A 25,028-nucleotide genomic window follows, 5' to 3' on the forward strand; every position below is an offset into this window, starting at 1 on the left:
TGCAGCAGTCTTAATTACACCCTAGGCTGAATGTAACGTACAATTATGAATGTCTAGTCATGTATTGAATATTTGAACCATTGGATTGAAGTTACGAGACTAATCTAATTAGTTTGATCATGCACTTATTTCGAAACCGAGATATGTCTGGTAACAAACCATTAGTGAAAACTTCCAAGGAAGTGGAGAAAGTGTTGAAGATGTACAAAATGTATCTTGCAAGGTAAATATAGTATGTATGAAGTAACTTTTTAATATAGGTTCTAAAGGATTGTAGTATATATTTTGTAATATCAAAATATGTTTCTGCATTTGAAAGTATTTGTCATAAAGCATTGTATTGTTGTTGAGGTTAGTTATGAATGAAAGTAGGTATGCCGAAATTTTATTTTAATCGGTTTAAGTATGCAATGTTTGTAATATATTAAGTTAAATTATATTTCATGGTTAATCTACATAGATTAAGCTAATATTTGAAGAGTTTTTTTTTAGTAGTAGTTTGAAGTGATGGTTGTAGTGGTGATGTAAGTGGTTGTTGAGGTGATTTGTTGAACTAGTTCTTGGGTTGTTACGACTGGCACTGTGTGGATCTGAAGGAGAAAGTAATTTGGGTTATACGTACTTATAAGTATAAAAAAATTGATTTAATTTATGTTGTATATGGCCAATATGAAGAATAATTTAATTTACGTTGTATATGGCAGATATAAAGAATACACGTATTTGTTATGTGAAGTGATTGGTAGATTACTTCACATGTTTTAGGTTTGTGATTTATATGTAAAAGTTATGAATAATAGAAGACATACCTGGTGAACTACGTCGATGTGCGTTAAGCTTTGAACCAGGTCAATGGTTTCCGTTGTAGTTGAGAATTCAGTGAAGATGGAGACAAAGGTCTTCACTGGGTTGTAATTAGTTGTAGCAGTTACGATGACAACCTGGAATTATAAATGAAGGTTGAGGAAAGTGCGAGTTTAGTATTGTGGTATAGCAGTATATAGAAGACTTAGAGAAATGGTAATTATATTGTTACTGGAGTGGAGGTAATGGTGATGACGGAGTATCGGGTGTCGCCTTCTTCAGGGAGGTAACTCCATGCTGTGGTATAGTCCGTCACCACACATTCTTTGATGGTGTGGTCTGTTATCCACACATCTGTTGTAGTGGTTTCTCGCAGTGTGTGGGTTACCGTCTCCTGAAAGTTTCGTAGTTGAATTACGAAATTTATTTTTAACTTAAAGTAAATGATTTTTTTACTGTGAAACCAAAAAGATAAAATTGAAGTCACTTACAGTTAGTGTTCGTGTAACCGGAGAGACCTCCTTGTATATTGGTGCGTAGTGGCGCTCATATCCCTGACCAAAAACCTGTCAAATATTAAAGCATTAAGTTTAATGAATCAATGCATAAATTTTAATAATTACACCTATCAAATCTTAACATACCTGGGTCAGTGTTGCTAGAAGAACGAAGAATAATTGAAGTCCAGCCATCTAAGGGAAAAAAATTAAAATTTATGTTCACTTCAAATTATAATTAATTTTAACAAATCTATAACACCAAAAACACCAAACATTTATGAATCTCAGAACACTTACTGCGAACAAATCGAATTACGTCCACTCTCGAGGGCACGAACGTTGTGACTGATAGAAAAATCCTTCACAGCCCAGCAATTTAAGGGTAACGTTTGGCGGGAAACCTATCCGAATGACAAACATATCACTGACTTCGGTTTCGTTTAATATCTTCGTCTAATTTTCACTTTGTCAAGAATTCCATATATAAATGCCATCACTTTACAGTGGCCGTGGGCATTGACATTATATTTTCTATTACAGGAAACGATTCAGGAGGAAGTTTTTTCTGACAGAACCAAATTAAGAGGATAACGGAGCTCAGTGGCCATACGTCAACAGTGCTTCGACCATCCAAAGACAAGTTGTTACCTATGTATGTGAGGATGTATGATCTTCGCAGCTTCTGGGGTAACGTTGATGTTACCAGAAGCAATACATTTTCAAGTACGTAAATATTATATTTCATTTTATTTTTTATGCTTGTCGCTGTCTCTCCTGTTAGCGAGGTAGCGCAAGGAAACAGACGAAAGAATGGCCCAACCCACCCACATACACATGTACATACATACACGTCCACACACGCACATATGCATATTTATGCATTTCAACGTATACATATATATATACATACACAGACACATACATATATAAACATGTACATAATTCATACTTGCTTCCTTTATTCATTCCCGTCGCCATCCCCCCCACACATGAAATGACCCTCCCCCCCTCCCCCTCCACCGCACGCTCGCGAGGTATCGCTAGGAAAAGACAACAAAGGCCACATTCGTTTACACTCAGTCTCTAGCTGTCATGTAAAATGCACCAAAACCACAGCTTCCTTTCCACATCCAGGCCCCACAAAACTTTCCATGGTTTATTCCAGATGTGAAGGTGAAAGGCGGGCAAGGAATAGAGTGAAAAGGATCTCAATTTTGCGCGTGATCAAGATATTCCTATGAGTCCACGGGGAAAATGAAACACGATAAGTTCCCAAGTGCACTGTCGTGTGATAATCACATCGTCAGGGGAGACACATGAGAGAAATATTAGTCAGTTGACATACATCGAAGTGACGAAGCTAGGACGCCATTTGGTAAACATGCGATTGTCCAAGACAGACAATAGATGCACTTGCAACATTATTACCCTCTATGACCTGTGGTCCCAACCAGTCAATGTGGCTGGCTTCCCGAGCACTCCAGGAGCCTCATGAAGTAATGCAGGAGGAGAGGATTTCAAGTACCTTGCTTCTTCCCGTCTTGGTTGCTTTTTTTTGACACGCAGGGAATATGCAGGTAGAATTCTTTCTTCCCTTTTCCCTTTCCCCAGACTACTGCAGCTCAAGGCTGTGCTACTTCAAGTATTAGGGAAATGTGAACTCCTTTGGAAAGATAAGTTCTTTAATGAGACTGTACTGCTCCTCACTAAAGCTTACTATTCACCGGCGATTTAGCTTTGAGTAGGCGAAGTCCAGCAACACTTAATATCCTCCCCACTCATATCCTCCCCTCCCATGTTTTGATTTTCCGAAAGAAGGAACAGATAAGGGGGTCAAGTGAAGATATTCCCTCTAAGGTTCAGTCCTCTGTTCTTAACACTACCTTGCTGACACGGGAAATGACGAATATGTATGAAAGAAAAGATATATATACACACACCTAGAAATATGGAAAAGAGAACTCTGCCCTTAGATCTCTTGTGGGTCACAGAAGGCAACTAAGGGGAAGGATTGGGGGGCTGGAAATCTCTCCTGTATTACTTTCTTAGTGAAGGAACAGAGGAAAGAGCTAAATGAGGATCTTTTATCCTTAAGGCTCAGTCATCTGTTCTGATGCTACCTCGCTCATGCACTCCATCCTTCCACCTCCAATTTGGTCTCCCACTTCTCCTCGTTCCCTCCACCTCTGACACATATATCCTCTTTGTCAGTCTTTCTTCTCTCATTCTCTCCATGTGACCAAACCATTTCAATACACCCTCTTCTGCTCTTTCAACCACACTCTTTTTATTACCACACATCTCTCTTACCCTTTCATTACTTACTAGATCAAACCACCTCACACCACATATTGTCCTCAAACATCTCATTTCCAACACATATACCCCCCCCCCCCCCGCAATCATATAACATTGTTGTAACAACTGTTTCTTCAAACATACTCATTTTTGCTTTCCGAGATAATGTTCTCGCCTTCCACACAATTTGCAAGGCTCCCAGAACTTTCGCCCCCCTCCCCACCCCGAGACTCACTTCCGCTTCCATGGTTCCATCCGATGCCAAATCCACTCCCAGATATCTAAAGCACTTCACTTCCTCCAGTCTCTCTCTTCATCCAACCTTACCTCCCACTTGATTTGAACCTCAACCCTACTGTACCTAATAACCTTGCTCTTATTCACATTTACTCTCATCTTTCTTCTTTCACAAACTTTACCAAACTCAGTCACTAGCTTCTGCAGTTTCTCACCGGAATCAGCCACCAGCGCCGTATCATCAACGAACAACAACTGACTCACTTCCCAAGCCTTCTCATCCACAACAGACTGCATACTTGCAGTATATATATATATATATATATATATATATATATGTATATATATATATATATATATATATATATATTTTTTTTTTTTTATTATACTTTGTCGCTGTCTCCCGCGTTTGCGAGGTAGCGCAAGGAAACAGACGAAAGAAATGCCCCCCCCCCCCATACACATGTATATACATACGTCCACACACGCAAATATACATACCTACACAGCTTTCCATGGTTTACCCCAGACGCTTCACATGCCTTGCTTCAATCCACTGACAGCACGTCAACCCCGGTATACCACATCGCTCCAATTCACTCTATTCCTTGCCCTCCTTTCACCCTCCTGCATGTTCAGGCCCCGATCCCTGGGATAGGGGAGAAAGCATACTTCCCACGTATTAACTGCCTGTCGTAAAAGGCGACTTAAAAGGGAAGGAGTTGGGGGCTGGAAATCCTCCCCTCCTCTTTGACTTTGACTGGGATGTGTGTGTTTGTGTGTGTGTGTGTGTGTGTGTGGTACTGGGGTGGCATGAATGAGGACTCAGTTGCCCATGCCGTCTCAGTTAACAAAAAAAAAAGAAAAGTGTACGTTGTCCGTGTTAAGCAATACCTAAAAATACGAACAGGAACAGACCACTAAACCCAACCAGGCTTATTACGATAGCAACCGGGATATAACAGGAAGGCGAGTGTCAATTCGCAGTCAACCTAGCTGTTCATCTTGGATACTTAGCTTACGCTAGGGTATATGATTTTCATGGCCCTAGCCGAAGCCAGGTACCTTTTTTATTGAGCAACCTCTAGGGGAGGAGGATGAACAGCTGGGTTGACTGTGGACCGACGGTCGGAAGCAAGATTCGAACCTATGCACTAGACCTCGATTGGCTCGTGAATAAGCCACGGTCGGCAATGCTAATCGCTACACCTCTCAGGTCCATATATATATATATATATATATATATATATATATATATATGTGTGTGTGTGTTGCATGAGGGAAGGAAAGTGAGCCCCTGTCGAACCCTAGGCGCTAATGGGTCAGGCAAAGTGGGCCCAAGTGATCGTGCTTGCACTCTCTCGACAGATCACATCTCTTCACCTTAATCCCTCTTCCTCTCCCTCCTTCCATCGCAGCCTTAGTCTGTTCATGTTGCCTCACCCACACGACTCACTCCTCGCTCCTCGTTCATATTGCAGGGGAGAGGGAAGTGTGCTGGGTCGTACTCCATATAGAGTGGGAAGTTAATTGGTTTGTATACCATGAAAAGAGGGAAGTGAGCTGGTTCTTACTCCATGAAAAGAGGGAAGTGAGCTGGTTCTTACTCAATGAAGAGAGGGAAGTTAATTGGTTCGTACTCCATGAAGAGGAGGAAGTGAGCTGGTTCTTACTCCATGAAGAGAGGGAAGTGAGCTGGTTCTTCGCCTTAATCCCTCTTCCTCTTCCTCCTTCCATCGCAGCCTTAGTCTGTTCATGTTGCCTCACCCACACGACTCACTCCTCGCTCCTCGTTCATATTGCAGGGGAGAGGGAAGTGTGCTGGGTCGTACTCCATATAGAGTGGGAAGTTAATTGGTTTGTATACCATGAAAAGAGGGAAGCGAGCTGGTTCTTACTCCATGAAAAGAGGGAAGTGAGCTGGTTCTTACTCAATGAAGAGAGGGAAGTTAATTGGTTCGTACTCCATGAAGAGGAGGAAGTGAGCTGGTTCTTACTCCATGGAGAGAGGGAAGTTAATTGGTTCGTACTCCATGAAGAGTGGAAAGTTAACTGGTTCGTACTCCATGAAGAGAGAGAAGTGAACTGGTTCGTATTGGAGGAAGAATGTAAGCTGGTTCACATTGCATGAGAGGGAAGCGAGCTGGTTCACAATGCATGGAGAAGATGCTCTACCTACACTAAGTTCCCTTTAACTATTCAAGTTTGAATTCTGTCACTTCTCCAGTATTCGGCACGCATGGTGGAGCCTCTAGCAATATTCACGAGTCTCATTTCTAGTACACAAGGATAAATGCTTAATCAACAACCTTCGCCACACCTACTGGACTACGACGTATTTTCAGAACACATGGTAAAATGGAAAAAAGTATCTTCATGATTGGGTCCGAATGATTTCGAAATTTAATACGGCTCGCCTCAGAAGGGTTGATAAACGCAGATGACATCTGATGATTATACCTACTGCAATTTCATAGTTAATTACATCAAAACATGAAATCTATAACTTTCATGGAAACTGACGCGAAATGTCGCAAGTGACCGATATATCACGATATGAAATGGCTCTAATGAGAGGCCAGAGCATCGGGCAATCTTTTTTTTTCAAAAACATTCGTCAGGTGTCAATGTTTCACTCAAATAGTGGGGAGATACTTTTTTTTCCGTGCGTACATTAGATTTGATTTTTCCTTGCACCCTTGCTCATCACACACTGTAGACTCGCCTCTCTTACACAAGACAGGGTCATCTCTTTCATTAACTCCTGTCACGTAGGATGGAGCATCATTTCCTTTAGTCTTCACTTTTTCATCCAGCAGCTGCTCTAACATTAACCCTCACCAGCAGTATTTTAGCAACACTTCCACGAGTCGTCGCCACACACGATCGTCCGTTTCATTTTTAGATCAGAGACCACCTTTAGTGTAGTCAGTTCTCGCTACCTTCACTATAGTTTTACCGTGATCGGCCTTATGTACTCGAGCTTTACTGTCTTCAGTTATGGTCATATTGTGGAACTTCCCTTCCATCAATCGTCACGTCAAATGCTGTTATTCCAATTCTAATAATCACAACGCAGACGGTATGGGCAGACAGGGTCCGAATTAAGGCGATCTCATTAACGTTAAATATACACGTAACCTCCCATGAAGTATGGACGTGTTTCTATCGACAAAGAAATGGTTTGCAGGTAGGTTGATTATGGACAATGGCGAAACCAGGATTCGAGCTTTTGTGCTCGACTCGAGGACCCGTGAATGTATCAGTAAATGGTACATCACAGGATCACGACTGTTTACATATACAGTATACCGCTTTTTGTGCTTTATCGTTTTCCCGTAGCTTACTGGAAATTTAAAAAGGTAAAGCCTCATTGTATGCCAGTTGTGTAATGTCTGTTGATGAGTCTAAAGTAGTTCAACTTTTAGATGAAAGGTAGGTACATTGGGGGGTAAAAGGCTGAAGGGGACAGCTGGTGGAAGTAGAATAGGATTAACGTAAGTATTTATAGATTCATTAATTACAGCAATGATGAAAATAGAAAATCCATTAACGAAGAAAATTTCTGAATTGAAATAAAGGAGCGGGTTTCTTATGTTACAAGGACCGTGATTGTGTTAATGTAACTATGTCAGTACTTAAAAGTTGTGCGTTCATATATATTGATGAAAAGGTTTCACTTAACCTTTAATTGTATTGAAGTCTGAAAGAGTTAAAAAGTGTTTAGGAAGGGTCTATGAATTCTGGTTGTTTGGTTTTAATATTGGTGTGGTATTGATAGTTTTAGGCAAAAGTATAGCTATATTTTTTAATGGATTTTGCAAGATTTACAGCACGAGTTTTGTTGTACATATATATCTACCTTCCTTAAGAGTTAGTGGATGAAGAAATTTAATTATATAATTTGTTATAATAAGTTATATACGAAGATGTTTTGAAGTAGCGAATCTTAATACATGGTATTTCATATACGTTATTCGCGAAAAATATATATTTTGATACTTTAATAATTGCTTGTTACATAGTTTATTACACGTTGGTACAGATGTTTGGACGAGAAGACAAGCGATTAATAATATACACCAGCTTGGCCATGGACGGCGTTAGTGACGGTGTGGTAGTCGGTGACTGTTGTCCTCTGGGTGTGGACGATGGTACGAACCATGGTAGATGCGTACGTCGACCTGCCGGAGAAAGAGGAATTAAAGTCATATGAAAATAAATCATATAGATGAACATTGTAACAAGAGTTATGGTAATATTTACGCTTGTGTGACCGTTGTGGTATATGTCGTCTGTCTGATGATGTACGAGGTGTGGGTGATGGTGACGTAGTCCACAGCGACTTCAGTCTTTATTATGTAGTCATGTTTGGTGCAGGTGACTGTCAGGGAAGTTGGACGGATGATCACGCTGGTTTGCAAGGCTATACGATCGTCCACAGGCGTAATTATTGGCTGTAGAGGAGAGCGATTCAATATGAATTTAGTATTTGGCGTGTTATTTGTTTATCGCCACGAAAATTAGAAAATATTACCTGTCGTGATGTAACAGTTGTGGTTCTCAAGACGAGGTCAGTCAAGGTGACGGGTACACTATGGAAGGCCAGGTCTGTCACGGTCACGAAGCGGTCGATGGTGACCGTGTTAGTGACGGTGGGTGTGGCTGGTGCTTCTATGATCCTGGTGGGTCCTTGGCCAATGCCGAATGGACCGCCGGCGTTGAATCCAGATCCGGCGACAGCACCAGCTTGGCCGAAGGAAAGACCAGAGTCTCCTACACCGAATGAACCGATGCCAGACTGACCGGAACCGACGATAGCGTTTCCTACACCGAATGAACCGATGCTAGGCTGACCGGAACCGATGATAGAGCCTCCAAGATTAACACTGCCAACGGCAGCTTGACCAAATGTAATGCGGGAGTCTCCTGGATTAATACCGGCAACAGAAGGTTGATTAAAGGAAATACCAGAGCCTCTCAGGTTATTACCGCTAGCTGCGCCTTGACCAAACCGTCTAAAGTCGTTAAGAGGGACAGAGTCACCAGAAGGAAATGTACCAAGTTGGTTGGTTATTTTAAGGTTAGAGCCGATTCCTGAAGTGCCTTGGGTTCTGAAGGAGTTAGAGGCTCCTAAGAATGTTTGGCCTTGGGTAGAATCAAGGATGATGGGAGCCGTCTGGTCAGTTGTGGATCCAGGGTTTGTTGGTACATGGCCAGTAGATCCACCGATGTTGTACTGGAATGAAGGAAGTAGTTATTTAGAGTAATGGCATTTTAATAGTATGACGTTATGTAACGTTTTGGTTCATAGCAATTTTATCTTACCGTTTGGGCTGTAGAAAGGTGAAAGTCTTTCATTAGGATAGATGCAGCTAGGATGAATTTTATGAAGTTCAACATCTGTAAAAAGTGAAATTGTTTTAGTTATTAGAAAAAGGTTTTATATCAAATTAGAATTATTTATGCAAGAGTTTAGGTTTGTTATTTTAAGTATAAGAATTCAGATTTTTATTCAAATTAATTTCTTTTAAAGATTAGTACATGATAGTATTCAAGCATTATCTTGCTTAAATTTGATAACCTTACTGATGTATCAATATATTTTTCAATCCTCCCAACTCGCATTTTAGCTTTAACAATCACTTCTAAAAAAAAAAAAAAAAAAAAAAAAAAAAAATCTCACTATTATAAAAACCACATGAAACGTTACCTTGATTAAGTTTAACATCAGATGTCACCGTGTTGAAGGTCAGGCGAAGGTCAGGCACGAAGTGACCCGTACAGTTCCACCCACCCGCCTCAACACCTTCCTCGCTAACAACACAGCCACTGACCCCCCCCCCCCCCCCCCCACACACACACACACACACACCAGTGTAAATCCCACCGTAATTGGGCAAACGGGTGATTTCAGTCATTACACCCGGCAAATACGACCAACTTGTCCACAACTGCATCCATACTGGTACTTTGGCATAAAAGATACAGTCATTTTGATTACAGGTGTTCTTATTGTACCAAATGTTGAGGATAAAAAAAGAAATGTCTATAGGTATATACGTAAAAACACGGGCCAAAAAAAAAAAAAAACAAACGAACGTCGCGTAATAGCAGCCTCGCCAGAATGTCAGTCATCCCTATGAAATATTTATATTGCTGTCACGTCTGGCCCACATTTACGGTTTGTTTTCGTTGTCCGAGGCTGTGTCAGGTACGCGAACCGTTGACGTGACAGGGCAACACCAGTATCAGGAAAACAGGAGGAGGTGTGTCCACGTTCGGCCTTTGATTCTTCTTGGGGGAAGACGCTTTGGTGGTATGTCCCGCCCAACTAGGAACGAGCGTATTCAAATTCAGGCACGAGTGATTCTCCAGTATGTTGTCGGGTCATAAGCTTACCGTGGTAATGTTATTGGTGGCGTCTATACCATGGCTCAGCCATGACCTTTGGTCCCATAGTGGAATGCATCCCACACAGTGGCCCCCGAATCCACTGAAACTATGGAACATGCAGGCAAGTGGGGGAGATTCAGAGAAAAACTACACCCAATTATTGTCCTCCCTCGTCATAGGGCGAATACATCAGAGGTGGAATTTAATCTCCACACTGCCCAAGCTTTCGCACGTAGGTATTACACATTTCAGATTACATTTTGAGCATAGCAAAGAAGAAAGAATTGAGAGTTCGAAAGAGTAGTATGGTGACAGAGGAAAGGCAGTACGCCACTGAGGCACGACCTCACTCCGTATGGGATATTATAATCTGCTGTGTGATAGCTTATGTCATGCACGCCATCCATGATCTCCACACAAGGCTTGTTGAATTACCAGTAAATACCAGTAAAAACTGGTATGTAAAAATGATGCAATAGAATGAAATAGGTTTCTGATCCTCTAGTGTACACTGGGTACCATGCACATTGCACGTCACAGTACATATACTCAAGGCTTCCATTATACTTGCTGCTGAAGGCTGGTTATCGTACGTGTTAGGTTCGTTGTTACACTTATTACATTCTTGTCGTCCAGTGCTGGTTACTATATGCATGCACTGGTTACTGGACGCTGATATTAGCATTAATTATTATCACCAAACACTATGCAATTGTCAGATAACAGGTCATATTGGTGTAGGTAACATTATATGTTCTCTCAAGATCTGACACCCAAATTATCTGCTGTGTCACATCATCTATATCATTCCTATACTTAGTGTTTGACACCTAAGAACATACAGTTCTGACGTGCTAAACTTTTGACTACACGAAAAAAGGAGTTCTACAATCTCGAAAGGGTCTGTCAGCAGTTCCTCCATTGCACGCTCAACATACGTCATTAGTGATCATAGCAGTAAATCATTCCCCTATGCAGAATTATGAATCAACTAAGTTTAACTCTTGCGTTTGTGGGTTTAATTCATCTCAATTTGCTGTAGATGATTACCGGTTTAAAAGCTGGAGTGATTACTTCCCCTTTGATGGTTGATAATTGAACCATGTATTACTCTATATTTTGTAATCTTCTGCAGATTGTTGATAATAATGGACAGTAAAAGTGATCCAATGGGTGATATTTATCTTATAAATGTTCCGTTCTGACGACCGAAATCTGTGACGCATACATTGCGGTTGAGCAGGACGGGCAACGTAACTGTGACGGAGGCCTTAGTGGAGGAGGTGTTCGGTTCCACACAGTACGTCACCCATCAGGGCCCTAAGCCAGAGGGCCTGCCACCTACCCCCGCTGTCGTCTGCCTCACCTCAACTCCCGCAAGGTTAACTACAGAAGCGTATTCGTCCTTTGTATCTACTTATCTACCTCCCCGTCTATCTATCTATCAATGACTATACAGTTTCCATTAGGTGCATCAAGCATTGTCCACACAGCCTGTGGAACGAGTTCATTCCCACGTCCTCGACCCGAGCCTGGTGGTAGAGTGAGGCAAGGTCTCCCGCACGAATAGATGGGTAGTGGTCAGACTGAAGATGAGGATCTGTACGTAATAGTAAGATATATATGGGAGGTGTAGTGTCAGGTTGCTGGATGCTTGGTGGAGTTTAAGACTGAAATGAGGGTTGATAATAGCGGTTGCTTAACGCTGGTCCAGTCATTAGAAGGTGAACATGCTTCGTTACTTTTAGATTTGTTATAAGAGGTAGGGGTTTTAAGTAAAGGGGCACTTGCGAGTATATGTTGATTAAGTTTGAGACGGTGGATGGGATTTCTTAATCTCTTCTTGGGTGTTTGTGGTTCGCTACGAAGCGTTTTGAGTGGGGCTGGTTGGATGGTCGTTTGAGCTTTAGGCCTATCAAGTGCCAGGGTCATTAAGACCTTCAACGTCCAGCCACCACATCTTACTGCAGGTGTTAAGGGTGATTGTAGAGACCTTATCCCCTCTCACTATACGTGTGGCTCATGTGGGAGGGTTCATACGATGTTGCAAAGACTTGGAGACGAACAAGTTACTAGAGTAAGATTGTACTGAAACATTACTACGAAGCCGGTGATTGTTCTAAGGCCTCTGTCTTGTCTATTTTTCTATGCTTTTGACGTAAACTTTGGAATGGATAATATACCATTTACTTAGGAGTTTCGCTTGAAATTTGATGAATACCGAGGTTAAATAAAATAAGCACTATCAGGTTCCACAAAAGTCATTCATGAACAGGTATACCTGACGAAGCGACGCTGCTCCATCAGGAACTCCCGAAGACTAATATATGTATACGAGAAAATCTTGAAAATATACATTTTTTATAAAAAAAACTGAGAGAGGATTAGTATTTACAAGATACTGCTAGCCTAGAGAGAGAGAGAGAGAGAGAGAGAGAGAGAGAGAGAGAGAGAGAGAGAGAGAGAGTTAGTTGGTCCAAGGACGGGTGAGGGTGACACCAGGCAGCTAGCTGGTGGGTGTAGCAGTGTTCCGCCCGCCACACACTTTTGCAGTAGAACTCTCGGCCGCCAGTCAGCCAGCACGTCATGCGGAAAATCAACGCACGGCTACAGTGCAGTGCAACTGGACGAGCGTCCACCGGAGTATGAATGACGCCCTCCCATTACGTGCCGTTAGCTCCACTTGAACTTCAGTACTTCCAACGAGGGAAGAGGCTGGTTGCAGAGGTCGTGATGCAAAAAAAAAAAGAATCGTGCACCTGTGCTCAAGGATCGTACCCAGGCACCACCTGCTGGTGGTTACGCCGTGGGCGACAGAGTTGTACTCGAACTTGATCATCCTATGCATCAGCTGGTAGACACTGCGGTGATTCCCATGACGTCTGTGTGGAGTTCTGTCCCATTAGTGTCGGATGATGAGACGCCTCGTGTTTTCTCTGGCGACACTGGGAAAATTGTGGTGTTTTTTTCGGTCACAGTCGAGAGAGGGTAGCTGGGTGTGTAAATGACGTGGTGTTCAGGAGGGTGGGTAAATGACATGGTGTTCAGGAGGGTGTGTAAATGACGTGGTGTTCAAGAGGGTGTGTAAATGACATGGTGTTCCGAAGGGTGTGTAAATGACGTGGTGTTCAGCAGTGTGTGTGTGTGTGTGTGTGTGTGTAAATAACGTGGTGTTCAGCAGGGTGTGTAAATGACGTGGTGTTCTGCATTGTGTGTGTAAATGACGTGGTGTTCAGCAGTGTGTGTGTACATGACGTGGTGTTCAGCAGTGTGTGTGTAAGTGACGCGGTGTTTCCCAGGGTTTCTAGATGACGTGGTGTACAGTAATGTGTGAAGATGACGTGGTGTTCATCATTGTTTGTGTAAACGACGTGGTGCTCATTGATGTATGTAAATGACGTGATGTTGAGCGTGTAAATGACGTGATGTTCAGTAACGTGCAGAAGATGAGGGAGGGTACACATGCCCAGACAGCCACTCTGCTCCCCACACATTTGTTTTGATCATGAACTTTATGGGAACATCTTCAAGGTAAACAGACGCCAGGCCTCAGACACCTTGTAACTTAAACAGGGTTTGTTGAAGCAGTCTGCTTAACCCACCCTTTTCATAATCCCAACCGTCATGTTGTGTGTATTTTCTCCACATATTTTTTCAGCCTGTGGCTGCACTTGATTAACTAGCTGCTGAGAGCAGCTTATTTTCATGAGGTTATTCTATTATTATTTCATTCTATTACTGTGAGCGTATTTTTTGTTATAATATTTTTGTCAGGTCTTTCTCGGTAATAAGAAGTGGCCTAATGTCCTTTTTGAGAGAGAGAGAGAGAGAGAGGGGGGGGGGGGGGGAAATATGCGTTACTGATATGGTTTCGTGTTTTACATTGTTATATAGATATACAGTACATCAGCGAAATGACAGACTAGTGAACGTGCGTTATTCTTTCTTCTTTCTACGTTGGATGCTCCAATGGCGTTCAAAAGTCCACATCAAGGCCGGGCGCCTTACTTGAAATAAAGAGAGGATTATGAAAGGGAAAAGGAATGCACAAGGGAGAATATCTAAGAGCTTGCGAGGAAGTGAAAAACCTGCCTTTTATAATGTGCCGGGTTACAGGTATTGGGAAAGACACAACAGGGTAGAGAGTTCCAAAGCTTCGAGGTGTAGGAAAAGAAACAGTTATCAAAACGGCCTCCCTTCGAGTTGCCAACGGCTACATAGTATTCATGTTCACGTAACAACTAGTGGTGGGGCACACAAGCAGCTAGCTCTAAGGAGCAAAAACCCAAGTAATACCTATACAATATCTCATAGAATCTTCATCAAGACGGTTTCAACAAGATACAATTTTCGTTTCGACCTCCACGGATGATCCGTGTGCCCGAAAGACAAAGTTGAGGACACAGGAGATGCGTCACAGAGTCGCCAACCGTCACACACACCGCGTGACGTCGGTGGTGACGCGTCTCTAACGCCAAGATACAAAATGTGAAGCATTTGCCGAGTTTGCTCGGTTCTTTGCGCAAAGAATATGAGGGAAATGTGAAAATTTCTCTGCTCTGTCGAGTTGGATTGATTGCCAGAAATCCTTGCCCACGCAACTCGTGTTGGCTCATTGGTACGAAACATCTGCTGCAAGGTCCTTGTCTCTCTCTTTGTGTTCCAACGTGTTGGCTTAATCTATCAACATTTGCATCTGCTGTCCACTTCGATGGATCGTGACAGACTCAAGGCAACAGAGGCGCCGTCAGTTTTATTTTGAATTACTGAAGGTAGTGAAGCACCCCCACCACACATGCCCCTTCGTATTTCTGAGACATAAGATTTTCCCAGAACCTCTGGCGATGGCATGAGTCGTGACATCATAGAATGACTTAGTCTTAAACAGTCGTAGAGGTGGGGGGGAATCTAGCCAGAGCAGCAGTAATACTGACACATGAGACAGGGCTGGATGAACTCGCTTGAATACCTCTTCTCCGAAATAAAATCTTGGAATGGTATTAACATCAGGGAGGGATATCTGTTGTTGTGAGGGACAGCCGTCCTAGAACTGCCGTTGGACACTAACAGGGAACGGTGAGGCAACGGGAAACGGAGAGATCATCAGCACATGAGTAATTAACCCGTGAATAATTACCTGGAAATGTTGGTGAAATTATGAATATATGACGTGGGTATATGAAAAGCAGAAAAAAAAAAAAGGTTTATATATCCCTCGAGTACCAAGCTTACATTAGCGAGTAGAGTTGAATTGAAAACTTCTGACCTCTTTATCAGGCACACAAATTACTACACCTCTCTCACACTGGAATGGATGGCGAGAGTCAAAATGTAGGGAGAGTCTGAAAAATCGTAGTTCTTTTTCCCTCCAAATGAACATGGTGGCGTGATGCGAATGAATCATTTTTATACGTAATGCACGACGAGGGAAGATATACTTTGGGCCCCCCCATATTTTGTGGTGATATTACACAGTAGACGACGTAACTGGGAATGCTCAGACCTGGTCAGACCAGGGGAACCTGGCTATGATGGACACCAGTGGAATGACGGTACCACACACATGTGAGTGTTTATGCCCGGTGGTAGCTGATGACGCGTCCAGTCGGGTGTTCCCTGATCGGTAAGTCTGGTGAAGTTTACCCTCGTAACAGTTTACCGTCCTTGTCTCTGTCCCTCCTCTGGGGTTAGTTTACGTTCAGGAAAGTTTACCACACTTGCCTCTTCCCTTACATCTCTGCCTGCCTTTCTTACTAGTGGAGTTTACGCTCAGAACAGTTTACTTTGATTAGATCTTCCCTTATCTCTCTGTCTGTCGTTCTGTTGGAGTGAGTTTACATTCGGAACAGTTTACCTCGTGTGGCTCTTCCCTTACCTCTCTGCTTGTCGTTCTAGACCGCTGGTGAGTTTACATTCAGAACAGTTTACCATACTTGACTCTTCCCATATTTCTCTCTCACTTAGTCGCTCTTCTGTGAGAGTCTACGTTCAGGACAGTTTACATCACATTCCCTTTACTTCTAGTTCTCCCTGTTGCTCTTATGGTGGAGTCTACATCCAGAACATTTTACCACACTTGTTGTCAGCTGGGTTGTCGCTCTTCTGCGGGAGTTTACCTCGACAGTAGTTCGAATCTCCCCTGCCTGTGCTCGTCCGACTGTACTTCGAGGATGGGGAATATTTCATAATACTCTGCGACCGCTTGTGTGTCTCAGCCATCAAGATAGATTATCATGCTAGGTATAATAGATAGTAAATAGGGCTAGGTGGTTGTCAGAGTGGGGAAGTGAAGATTGGGTTGTCAGAGTGGGGACGAGGTGAAGATTGGGTTGTCAGAGTGGGGACGAGGTGAAGATTGGGTTGTCAGAGTGGGGACGAGGTGAAGATTGGGTTGTCAGAGTGGGGACGAGGTGAAGATTGGGTTGTCAGAGTGGGGAGGAGGTGAAGATTGGGTTGTCAGAGTGGGGAGGAGGTGAAGATTGGGTTGTCAGAGTGGGGACGAGGTGAAGATTGGGTTGTCAGAGTGGGGACGAGGTGAAGATTGGGTTGTCAGAGTGGGGACGAGGTGAAGATTGGGTTGTCAGAGTGGGGACGAGGTGAAGATTGGGTTGTCAGAGTGGGGAGGAGGTGAAGATTGGGTTGTCGGAGTGAGGAAGTGAAAATACATGTAGTTATTAAGTACAGTGATGAGACGCGAGGTTATATCAATCCAGTATGACAGTAAGGCATTATTTTGACCTCTACTGTCCCTTTATATATATATATATGATATATATATCTATATCATTTCCACTTTACTTTTTTCTTCCCATAATTCACCTACGGCGACACAAAAATCTAATACTTTCGGGATAGAAAACGGAAATTATGTTGTTGATGCGAGTGTCACCAGTGTATTATGGTTAGTGTATTGTGGGTGTTGGGCAGTGAGAGGAAGGAGGTAGAGGAGGAGGAGGAGGAGGAGCCAGCTGTTGCCGCAGCAAGATGCCACCAACTTCCACACTTCCCGAGAACAGAATATTAGATTTATTCTTAAAGTTGCGGGTTTTATTTCTTTCGAAATGTGATTCGTAGCCCGGATAAAGCTTGTATCCTCTAGGTGTTTTCCGAAAACTTAAATTAGATTTTTGAATTACGGTGGGGTAAGTTTGGGGAGAGAGAGCGAAAGCATTTTTGCAACTTATTTTCGTATTATTTTTTGCCGTATTTTTTTTTGTAGGTAACTTAAAAGTTCATCAGTACATAGTGGATCGTATGGTTCATATGAATTCACAGAGAACAAGTACACAGAGAGATGCTCACACTAATGTAGGCATACATACAACAATGCACAAACACCGAGACACGGTTATACACGGGTTCGAATCCATGGTGCGACTGGCGGCCTACACCCAACCCAGGTGCTCATACCAACCCTCACGGTTGGTCGATAAATGGATATGTGGCTTAGTCTTGTAGGTATATGTGTGTGTGTGTGTGTGTGTGTGGATATATAACAAAGTTAAAGGAGGGGCAACACCAGAAGAGTAAGGGGTGACCTGATCACAACCTTTAGGTCTTTCAACCAATTTTGTGAACGACGATGAAGGACAATTCTTCGCCACAGGCAGACAGAAGACTCAGTGACACCCTCGCATGAAATCTAACTTGAAACTACTTTTTTTTTGAAAAGATGCGAAAAAAAAAGAAACTTATCGTATGAGAGTTAGTGGTGATCTGAACAATGGCACTGTAAATACGAAAAGCATACAAAGGATCAAAATGGATATGAAAGTACAAAAAAGTTCAAGAGATGGGACCCCACGAGTGTAAAACTCCTTCCACTTACAGTATAGATAGGTAACACACACACACACATACACACACACACACACACACACACACAAACAGACCACGTCACTCCCAATCTCTCCTTCTGACCAGCCAGGAAGACACTGTGATTGCCCTTGGTCAAGTTAGCAGAATAAACCCGCAAATCAAATTTCAGTCAAGCTCCAGCCTGGCGCCCCTCCCCTGTGGCCGCCTCTGTAAGTCTTAAGTCGCAAGGATGCCACAGGAAGCCCGGGTCTCCAGCACAGAATCAGCGATGGGAGAGGAAAATACGTTTTGTGTGTGTGTGTGGGGAGAGAGAGAGAGAGAGAGAGAGAGAGAGAGAGAGAGAGAGAGAGAGAGAGAGAGCAAGAATGTGACGTGAAAAATACGTGGAATGTAATAAGGTCAGGCGAAAGAGGGCGTGAGAGGAAAGAAAGATTAGACGTAAGATATTATGGCCAGGCGAGGAGAATGGAGGAAGAAGATGAGCGTTAAGATCACAAGAAATTTATATAAACATCTCTTTCTATGTATCTTCCCTAATGATGCGATCATTACACGAAAGTGCACTTGGGAACTTATCGTATTTCATTTTCCCACTGGATTAGAAGGAATATATATATATATATATATATGTATATATATATATATATATATATATATATATATATATATATATATATATATATATATACAGAGATGGAATGCATATAGGCATTTAGTACATGCTAGAAACTACCATTGCTGTGACTTGAAAAAATCAAGCTGGAAATTATTCACTTGGAAATATACTTCCCCGTTTGAGAAATTCGCTACGGGAGAGGGTAATTTCCCCTCCCATCTACCTACCTATTCGATGTCTTTATCGACATACAAGAGAATGCTTGGGAAATGTCCTTCTTCCCACCACCACCACCACCTTATCCCTAGGGACGAAAAATAAGATGGCAAGATAAACGTATGTTGATGGGTGGAAAAAAATTGCAGAAAGGAGACATCTAGACGCAGGAAAAAGGACAGTGCAAATTTGGGGTGGAAAAAAAAAAAGAACTGACAGAAAAATGTGTCGAAGGCTCCGTTTTCTCTCGGGGTCCAGGAGAGGCTGGTGGGGACCTGATTGAGGACACTGAATTCCTGTTCTCGCCTCAGAAGGAAATAACGTGGTCAGTTCCACGCCTGGATGGCTCTGACCTCCCCACCCTGCCTTCCATGATGAACTGGTATTCGCTCACAGATGAAAGGGACCTGAGGGGCAGGTAGTCCTCCATGATGAGCTGGTATTCGCTCACAGATGAAGGGGACCTGAGGAGCAGGTAAACCCCCATGATGAGCTGGTATTCGCTCACAGATGAAAGGGACCTGAGGGGCAGGTAATCCTCCATGATGAGCTGGTATTCGCTCACATATGAAGGGGACCTGAGGGGCAGGTAGTCCCACAGCGTCAATACAGAGGTGAGGATATGGTTCAGATACACGGAATCTGGACCCTGTGGCAACAGAAGGCATCTTGGCACACGTAGCTTAACGCTCGTGTGTGTGTGTGTGTGTGTGTGTGTTTTACTGTAGTGATAGAGGAAGATATTTTTGTGTGTCTGTATTTGTGTTCAGTCTTAACTAATATTCCTCTTTGTATATTCGTAATCAACATTTGCATATCAGATGATCCTCTGTAAAACCCAGTTCCCAAGAGCTCTCAGAGAGTGAGGATTTCTTGTTTTCGTTTAATATCGGACGAGATGTTGCACCAGATCAAGTGTATGAACATGTAACGTGAGCGGAAATACAAGAGCAATACCAGGCCTTATGTGCCTGCCTCCCAGACGCCCGTAGCCGAGGCTCAGTCCCGGATGTCCTGCCGTAAGTCTCACCAGCAACAACTTTATGGTCCACACACACAGGACGTGAAGGTCGGGCTGGCTGGCTGGCTGGCTGGCTGGCACATGGTACGCTGCCCTCCCTTCATGTCTGGGATCCCACGCCAGAGTAAAGACTCCACCATCAAAGTTGCTCTGTAGAAAGTCGTATTTTCTCAAGACGCCAAATCATGTTCAGTTAACTCTAGTTATAGTTCTACGAGTAAAAACATCTTACCTGGTGGGTGTGTGAGGTTCAGGGGTTCACAGGGAAACACCAAGGGTGTGGGTACTGATGTCCTCATTATTATACAGTTATTATCTTCTGGATCGTGATCAATACAGCTTTGATAAAGCATGTTAGTCATATGAGGACGATGATGGTGTGGTGGGGCATCTGTGATTCTGGGTCTGCCATCCGCCAATGTATTGTTATCCCTCAGTATATTTCTTGCCTGTAACAACCTGTGTCATACAGTATTCATGATATCCGATCCTATGATCCTTTACTATTAATGCTACGTTCATCACTTTTTCAACCTCTTGATTTCTACAGCGACCGCCCTCTACTCTCTAGTGAAGTTCAGCAGTTCTAACACAGTTGGAACAATATTTATTGTCAGACACCAAAAGGTAAAGAATGTAGAGCTCTTCGAGGAGTGGCAATAGAGACGACCTTTTTCCCTTTTTTCATTTCGTGTGTGTTTGTGTGACTCATATTTTGTGATAATTTGTGAGTTATGAGGGAGAGAGTTTTACGCTCGAGTTGCCCCGTCTCTTAACCTTGTCCACATACAAAGTCGTAACTTGATGTTTACACAGATGTATGGACGCTCCAGCTTAACACCAGCTGACCCATTCATCAACCAGCCCCAGAGCGTAGGTTGAATAGCTACCTGGGTTGGGATCTATGCCTTCTGCTCTGTCTGGGACTCGAAGTTTGGTCCTGGTTGACTTGTGTGTCTTCATTTGACAGTATTGCAAACACTGCCAGAAACGATGGTGCCATTACTTCCTCTGTTCCATGGCGAGGGACCAAATGTAAAGGATCACGTCCTACATACACTGTGGTAACGTGCCTGGAGCACTACGGTTAAAGATGATGTACAGCAGATGTTGCCTTCCACATGAGTCAGGCGAACAGGTAGAGTTATGGTGTTGGTATGCGGGAATCATTGACCCACAAGCAGGATAATGATGTTCTTGATGAAGTTATTGGTATTCACGAGCTTTTCTGGGAGTGTTGGATCCTATGATCAATGTCTTATAGATACATTTATTATCTTATGATGCTTAACGAACCGATATCTTATATAACTCAGTACATCAGACGATATATATTGTCGTATCCCAAAATATACTGGATATATTGATATTACGAAGTATAGCAAAGTGATATATCTTTATATGAAATTAGTGTCAAGGATGGAGACATTATTACATTAGGAGGCTAAGTGATATTTGATCATACAACGAAGTGTGATCGATTGACATATTGCTGTAGAACACACTGTATGACACGTAATTACCACCAGAATGATAATGGAATGATGCGTTACGTCACGGAGTATAACAAAATGATATCATACCAAGGATATAACAGTATGATATATTACTGTGTTACCAAACGGAAGGTGTTACCGGACTCCGCCTGTAAGTGACACGACACTTCATCGCGAGTGACAAGACATCTTCGGTATGGCCTTTGTTCTAGAAGTGCAGTCTCGTGCGTCATTGCCCTCCTCCTGCGTGGAGCGCCACCTCGAAGTCGCGGGAGCCCCATCACACACACTCACACACACACACACACACACACACACACACACACAAAGACACATGTGTATATATATATATATGTATATGCACCTGGGCATGAGAAGAAAGATCAAGAGAGGCAAGTGTTTTGGGAGCAGCTGAATGAGTGTGTTAGTGGTTTTGATGCACGAGACCGGGTCATAGTGATGGGTGATATATATATATATATATATATATATATATATATATATATATATATATATATATATATATATATATATATATATATATATATATGGATATACAGACAGATGAATATAGATATGAAATCCTTCACTCCCCTCACACAGTCAGGTACTCTGTGTCTCTAGCGAGGAGAACCTCCTAACTGTCGTGATATGATAAACTTAAAAGGATAAGCGACGATCGTCTTTGTGATAACTTCTTCCAGTCTTCCTTCCTGGAAAGCGCTCCTCCGTCGCTAGCTCGGTCGTCGCCACGTGTGCCCACCACACAATGCCTCAGCTCCAGGCCCTCCTTCCCTCCCTCCCTTCCTACCTACCAACTGACTGTCAACCCACGGCTGCTCTGCTGACTCCAATATGTCGTGTTTGCTTTGTGTATCCGTCAGGCTTCCACTCTCGAGCAGAGGGAAGGAACAGAGTCACATGCAGATAAATGAATTCAGTCTCTCCCATTCTTACTAACCTGCTGATGCTAACCTTTACAATGGAGTGCTCCAGGAGGGGGCCAAAAAAGCTTTTTTCAAAAGGCTCTTCACCTACATTATTGTCTGAGTGGCTGGGAAGCCTCTCTACATCCGCCCTCATTCTATCGTTGTTATATACGAAGTAGCACGTGAAGTCTGGCTCACGTCACTACCCTGGGATGGGATGACATGTCTTAAATGGGACATTTGTGTACTTTTAGCCTCAGAAGGTTTTCCAAGTTAGGGAGTCAGGTCAGGTCCTGCTCTGATATGGAGGTGTAATAATTCCTCTTAAGATTTCTCGGTCAGGTCTGGATTGACCCTCAGCCTCCACGGTCGGCTCCAGGAGTCGAAGGCGAGGGTCGATGTCCAGCCCTCACAGCTTCTCCCTGCCTTCACGTCCTGACCATATTGCCAGGGTCTTGTGCCCTATGTTTGCATCCATTTTTTTCTCCTTTTCGTAGGATGTCTTTTGATTACAAATTAGCAAAACTTTTATTACGTGTTCATTACCTGCTCAAGTGTATATGTTTTGTTTTGTTTACGTCTTGTGGGAGTGTGATATTTGGAGAAAAAGCAATGCGTTCATTTTTCATGTTTACTGAAATGGCACAGGCAACTGAATGCCCTGATCAAGGCCATCTCATTTACAATATATATATATATATATATATATATATATATATATATATATATATATATATATATATATATATATATATATATATATATATATATATTGTTTGTTAAAGACTAATGTATATGTAGCATTCACGAGTTCTCTGTTTTTCCACATTTTTCTCATCAATGATTTTCCTTCCCGGTAAAATGTGAATCAAATGTCCAATATGTATATATGCATTTTCCACTCTATCTTTTTTCCTAAATCATGAGATGTTTCGGGAACATGAACACGACCCATTTTCAGTAAAATTTATTACGAATGATATAACACCATATATAAAACATGAATGAATCACACCCTAAAGTGTTACAGAAGAGAGCGATGACGATGACAAGATGTTGATCCGTGGACTGTGTTCCCTCGGAGTTCATTCATCGTAGTGTGGTTAGTTGTGTTGAAACTCGTTTTGCCAATGGTTGAGGGGTTCGCCTGAAGTTTGCTCGCCTGGCAAACTCCGGTTGAGGTGCAGAGTTGGGTTATCCGGAGAACGTTAGAGAATAATTGCAGAGCCTTGGTCTGTCCGTTACTTTGATGGCTTACGAAGGGATTATATTTACTTAAGTACATGGTTTCTGTTATATATAAAGTTCACGTTGTATGACCGCTACATCAGTGTCGACGTTGAACGCCTTGTCGTCAAAGCGGAGGCCCTAACACACGTACGCAACTACAACATAACATAGATCTCGCTCGTCAGTATTTTGCTGAAAACACGATAATACTGAAGCATTGCCACGTAGTCGATTCGGCCAGCCCTCAAGGGAGGATCAATCGGTAGATTGAGTGTGAACCGGCTGCCGCGACCAGGATTCGATTCTATCCGAGCTCGACCTGACCCTCAAGACAGCCCGTGAATGCACCACGATCAGCAAGGCAAATACGCTATATCACGGTTCCTAAAACAAATACATGTATCGTTGTCTTGTGTCAGAATGTTTTCACCAACGGAATAATTCATGTTTCTTACAATTTGCCTCTGTGGTAGATGGGAACGGCCTGCAGAGACGCTTTATCGTTGTAGAGCGACTCTAGTGATGATATCTGGTCATAAGATATTCTTGTTCTGTTCGCGGGTCCAGATTCGGGATATCAATTCTATTCCATATTTACATTTGGGTTTATTTGTCCTCATTGTCGTATCCTATCAAGCTCTTGTCAAGATTGGTTAAGTGGTTACTATCGTAACCTCCCAGTTCTGCCATATCCGTACTACTTAGAGAGTGTATTGTTACCGAATGGCTGACTTAAGTTCAATAAACCGCTCTTTATGTTGTTAATTGAGTCGATTTGTTTATGATGACCATTAATGATAAGGGCAAAGCACTTTTATTGTGGCAGTACTTCCTTAACGAGAAGATTGCATTACTGACGCTGAGTGATATGTACACATATATAGTTTATTTTCTATGTCTTCTGCTCACTCAGATGCTTCGATTGCTTTACTACAATCACACAAAAGACCTTATCCTACAAGATGTACTCAGTGAGTCCGCTGAGTTAAGGTAGATTACATGGGATCCGGTCCTCACTTTCGCGAACCCTCGCTCAAGTTTGTAAACTTTTGTTCTCGAAGCCACAATTTGAGACTGGAGCATGATTCATGATGTTTGGACTAGCTTGACGCTGATAAAGGGCACATCAGAATTAATGTTACTCTATTTTTCAACAGTTAAATGTTACTGAACCAGTGAATCTTTTTATACTCGAGATACAGCTCGATCAAGGTACGAGTCTCCGTCGACTCAACTCAGTAGTTTTTCAATTAACAACGAGACGTTTCATCCAATGGTATGCGTATTTGGTGTTGGAATGGTTTATGTGGACGGGTGGATCTTCGTAAATGAAAGCGTTAAGCGGGAGTTTTATGACCCATCTAATCCAAGTGTCTGTCTGGGTAGCAACACGTCTCTCAAGAACGTGAACCCTTGACGCACACTGTAAATGTAAAAGCCTGAGGCTTTGGACGCCACGACCAGAAG

At 42.7% G+C, this 25,028-nt stretch overlaps 3 protein-coding genes across 7 annotated transcripts in view; 1 reads left to right on the plus strand and 2 right to left on the minus strand.

Annotated features, from left to right (window-relative positions):
* LOC139757444 (uncharacterized) overlaps positions 1 to 25,028 on the plus strand; it is a 979,032-nt gene that overhangs the window by 401,390 nt on the left and 552,614 nt on the right. For all 5 annotated transcript variants that reach the window (XM_071677964.1, XM_071677968.1, XM_071677965.1 and 2 more), the window contains exon 16: positions 1,845 to 2,027. In XM_071677964.1, the coding sequence (XP_071534065.1) occupies positions 1,971 to 2,027 (57 nt within the window). In that variant the 5' untranslated portion in view covers positions 1,845 to 1,970. The remainder of the gene's footprint in view (positions 1 to 1,844; positions 2,028 to 25,028) is intronic.
* LOC139757445 (uncharacterized) lies at positions 369 to 1,701 on the minus strand. Its single transcript, XM_071677969.1, has 6 exons — positions 1,602 to 1,701; positions 1,449 to 1,496; positions 1,296 to 1,370; positions 1,037 to 1,198; positions 810 to 941; positions 369 to 590 (listed from the first exon to the last, which is right to left on the minus strand). Exons 2-6 carry the CDS (start codon positions 1,494 to 1,496, stop codon positions 489 to 491), a joined length of 519 nt encoding a protein of 172 aa, XP_071534070.1. The 5' UTR covers positions 1,602 to 1,701; the 3' UTR covers positions 369 to 488.
* On the minus strand, positions 7,829 to 9,683 carry LOC139757442 (uncharacterized). The gene is made up of 5 exons (XM_071677961.1): positions 9,553 to 9,683; positions 9,168 to 9,242; positions 8,377 to 9,078; positions 8,106 to 8,296; positions 7,829 to 8,023 (listed from the first exon to the last, which is right to left on the minus strand). The coding sequence occupies exons 1-5, from the start codon at positions 9,568 to 9,570 to the stop codon at positions 7,909 to 7,911; spliced, it is 1,101 nt and encodes a 366-aa protein (XP_071534062.1). The 5' UTR covers positions 9,571 to 9,683; the 3' UTR covers positions 7,829 to 7,908.

This window comes from Panulirus ornatus, chromosome 26, assembly GCF_036320965.1.
Source record: "Panulirus ornatus isolate Po-2019 chromosome 26, ASM3632096v1, whole genome shotgun sequence".
In the NCBI taxonomy this organism is placed as follows: Eukaryota; Metazoa; Arthropoda; class Malacostraca; order Decapoda; family Palinuridae; genus Panulirus; species Panulirus ornatus.

Bases quoted from the DNA above. Each gene is read 5' to 3' on its own strand.
- LOC139757442 (XM_071677961.1), bottom strand. The intron at 8,297-8,376 runs GTAATATTTTCT...TCTCCTCTACAG, and splicing joins CAACTGTTACATCACGACAG to CCAATAATTACGCCTGTGGA. The intron at 8,024-8,105 runs GTAAATATTACC...TTTCTCCGGCAG, and splicing joins ACCACAACGGTCACACAAGC to GTCGACGTACGCATCTACCA.
- LOC139757445 (XM_071677969.1), bottom strand. From the start codon at position 1,496: ATGGCTGGACTTCAATTATTCTTCGTTCTTCTAGCAACACTGACCCAG. The intron at 1,199-1,295 runs GTAAGTGACTTC...CGAAACTTTCAG, and splicing joins CGGTTACACGAACACTAACT to GAGACGGTAACCCACACACT. The intron at 591-809 runs GTATGTCTTCTA...TTTCTCCTTCAG, and splicing joins ACATCGACGTAGTTCACCAG to ATCCACACAGTGCCAGTCGT.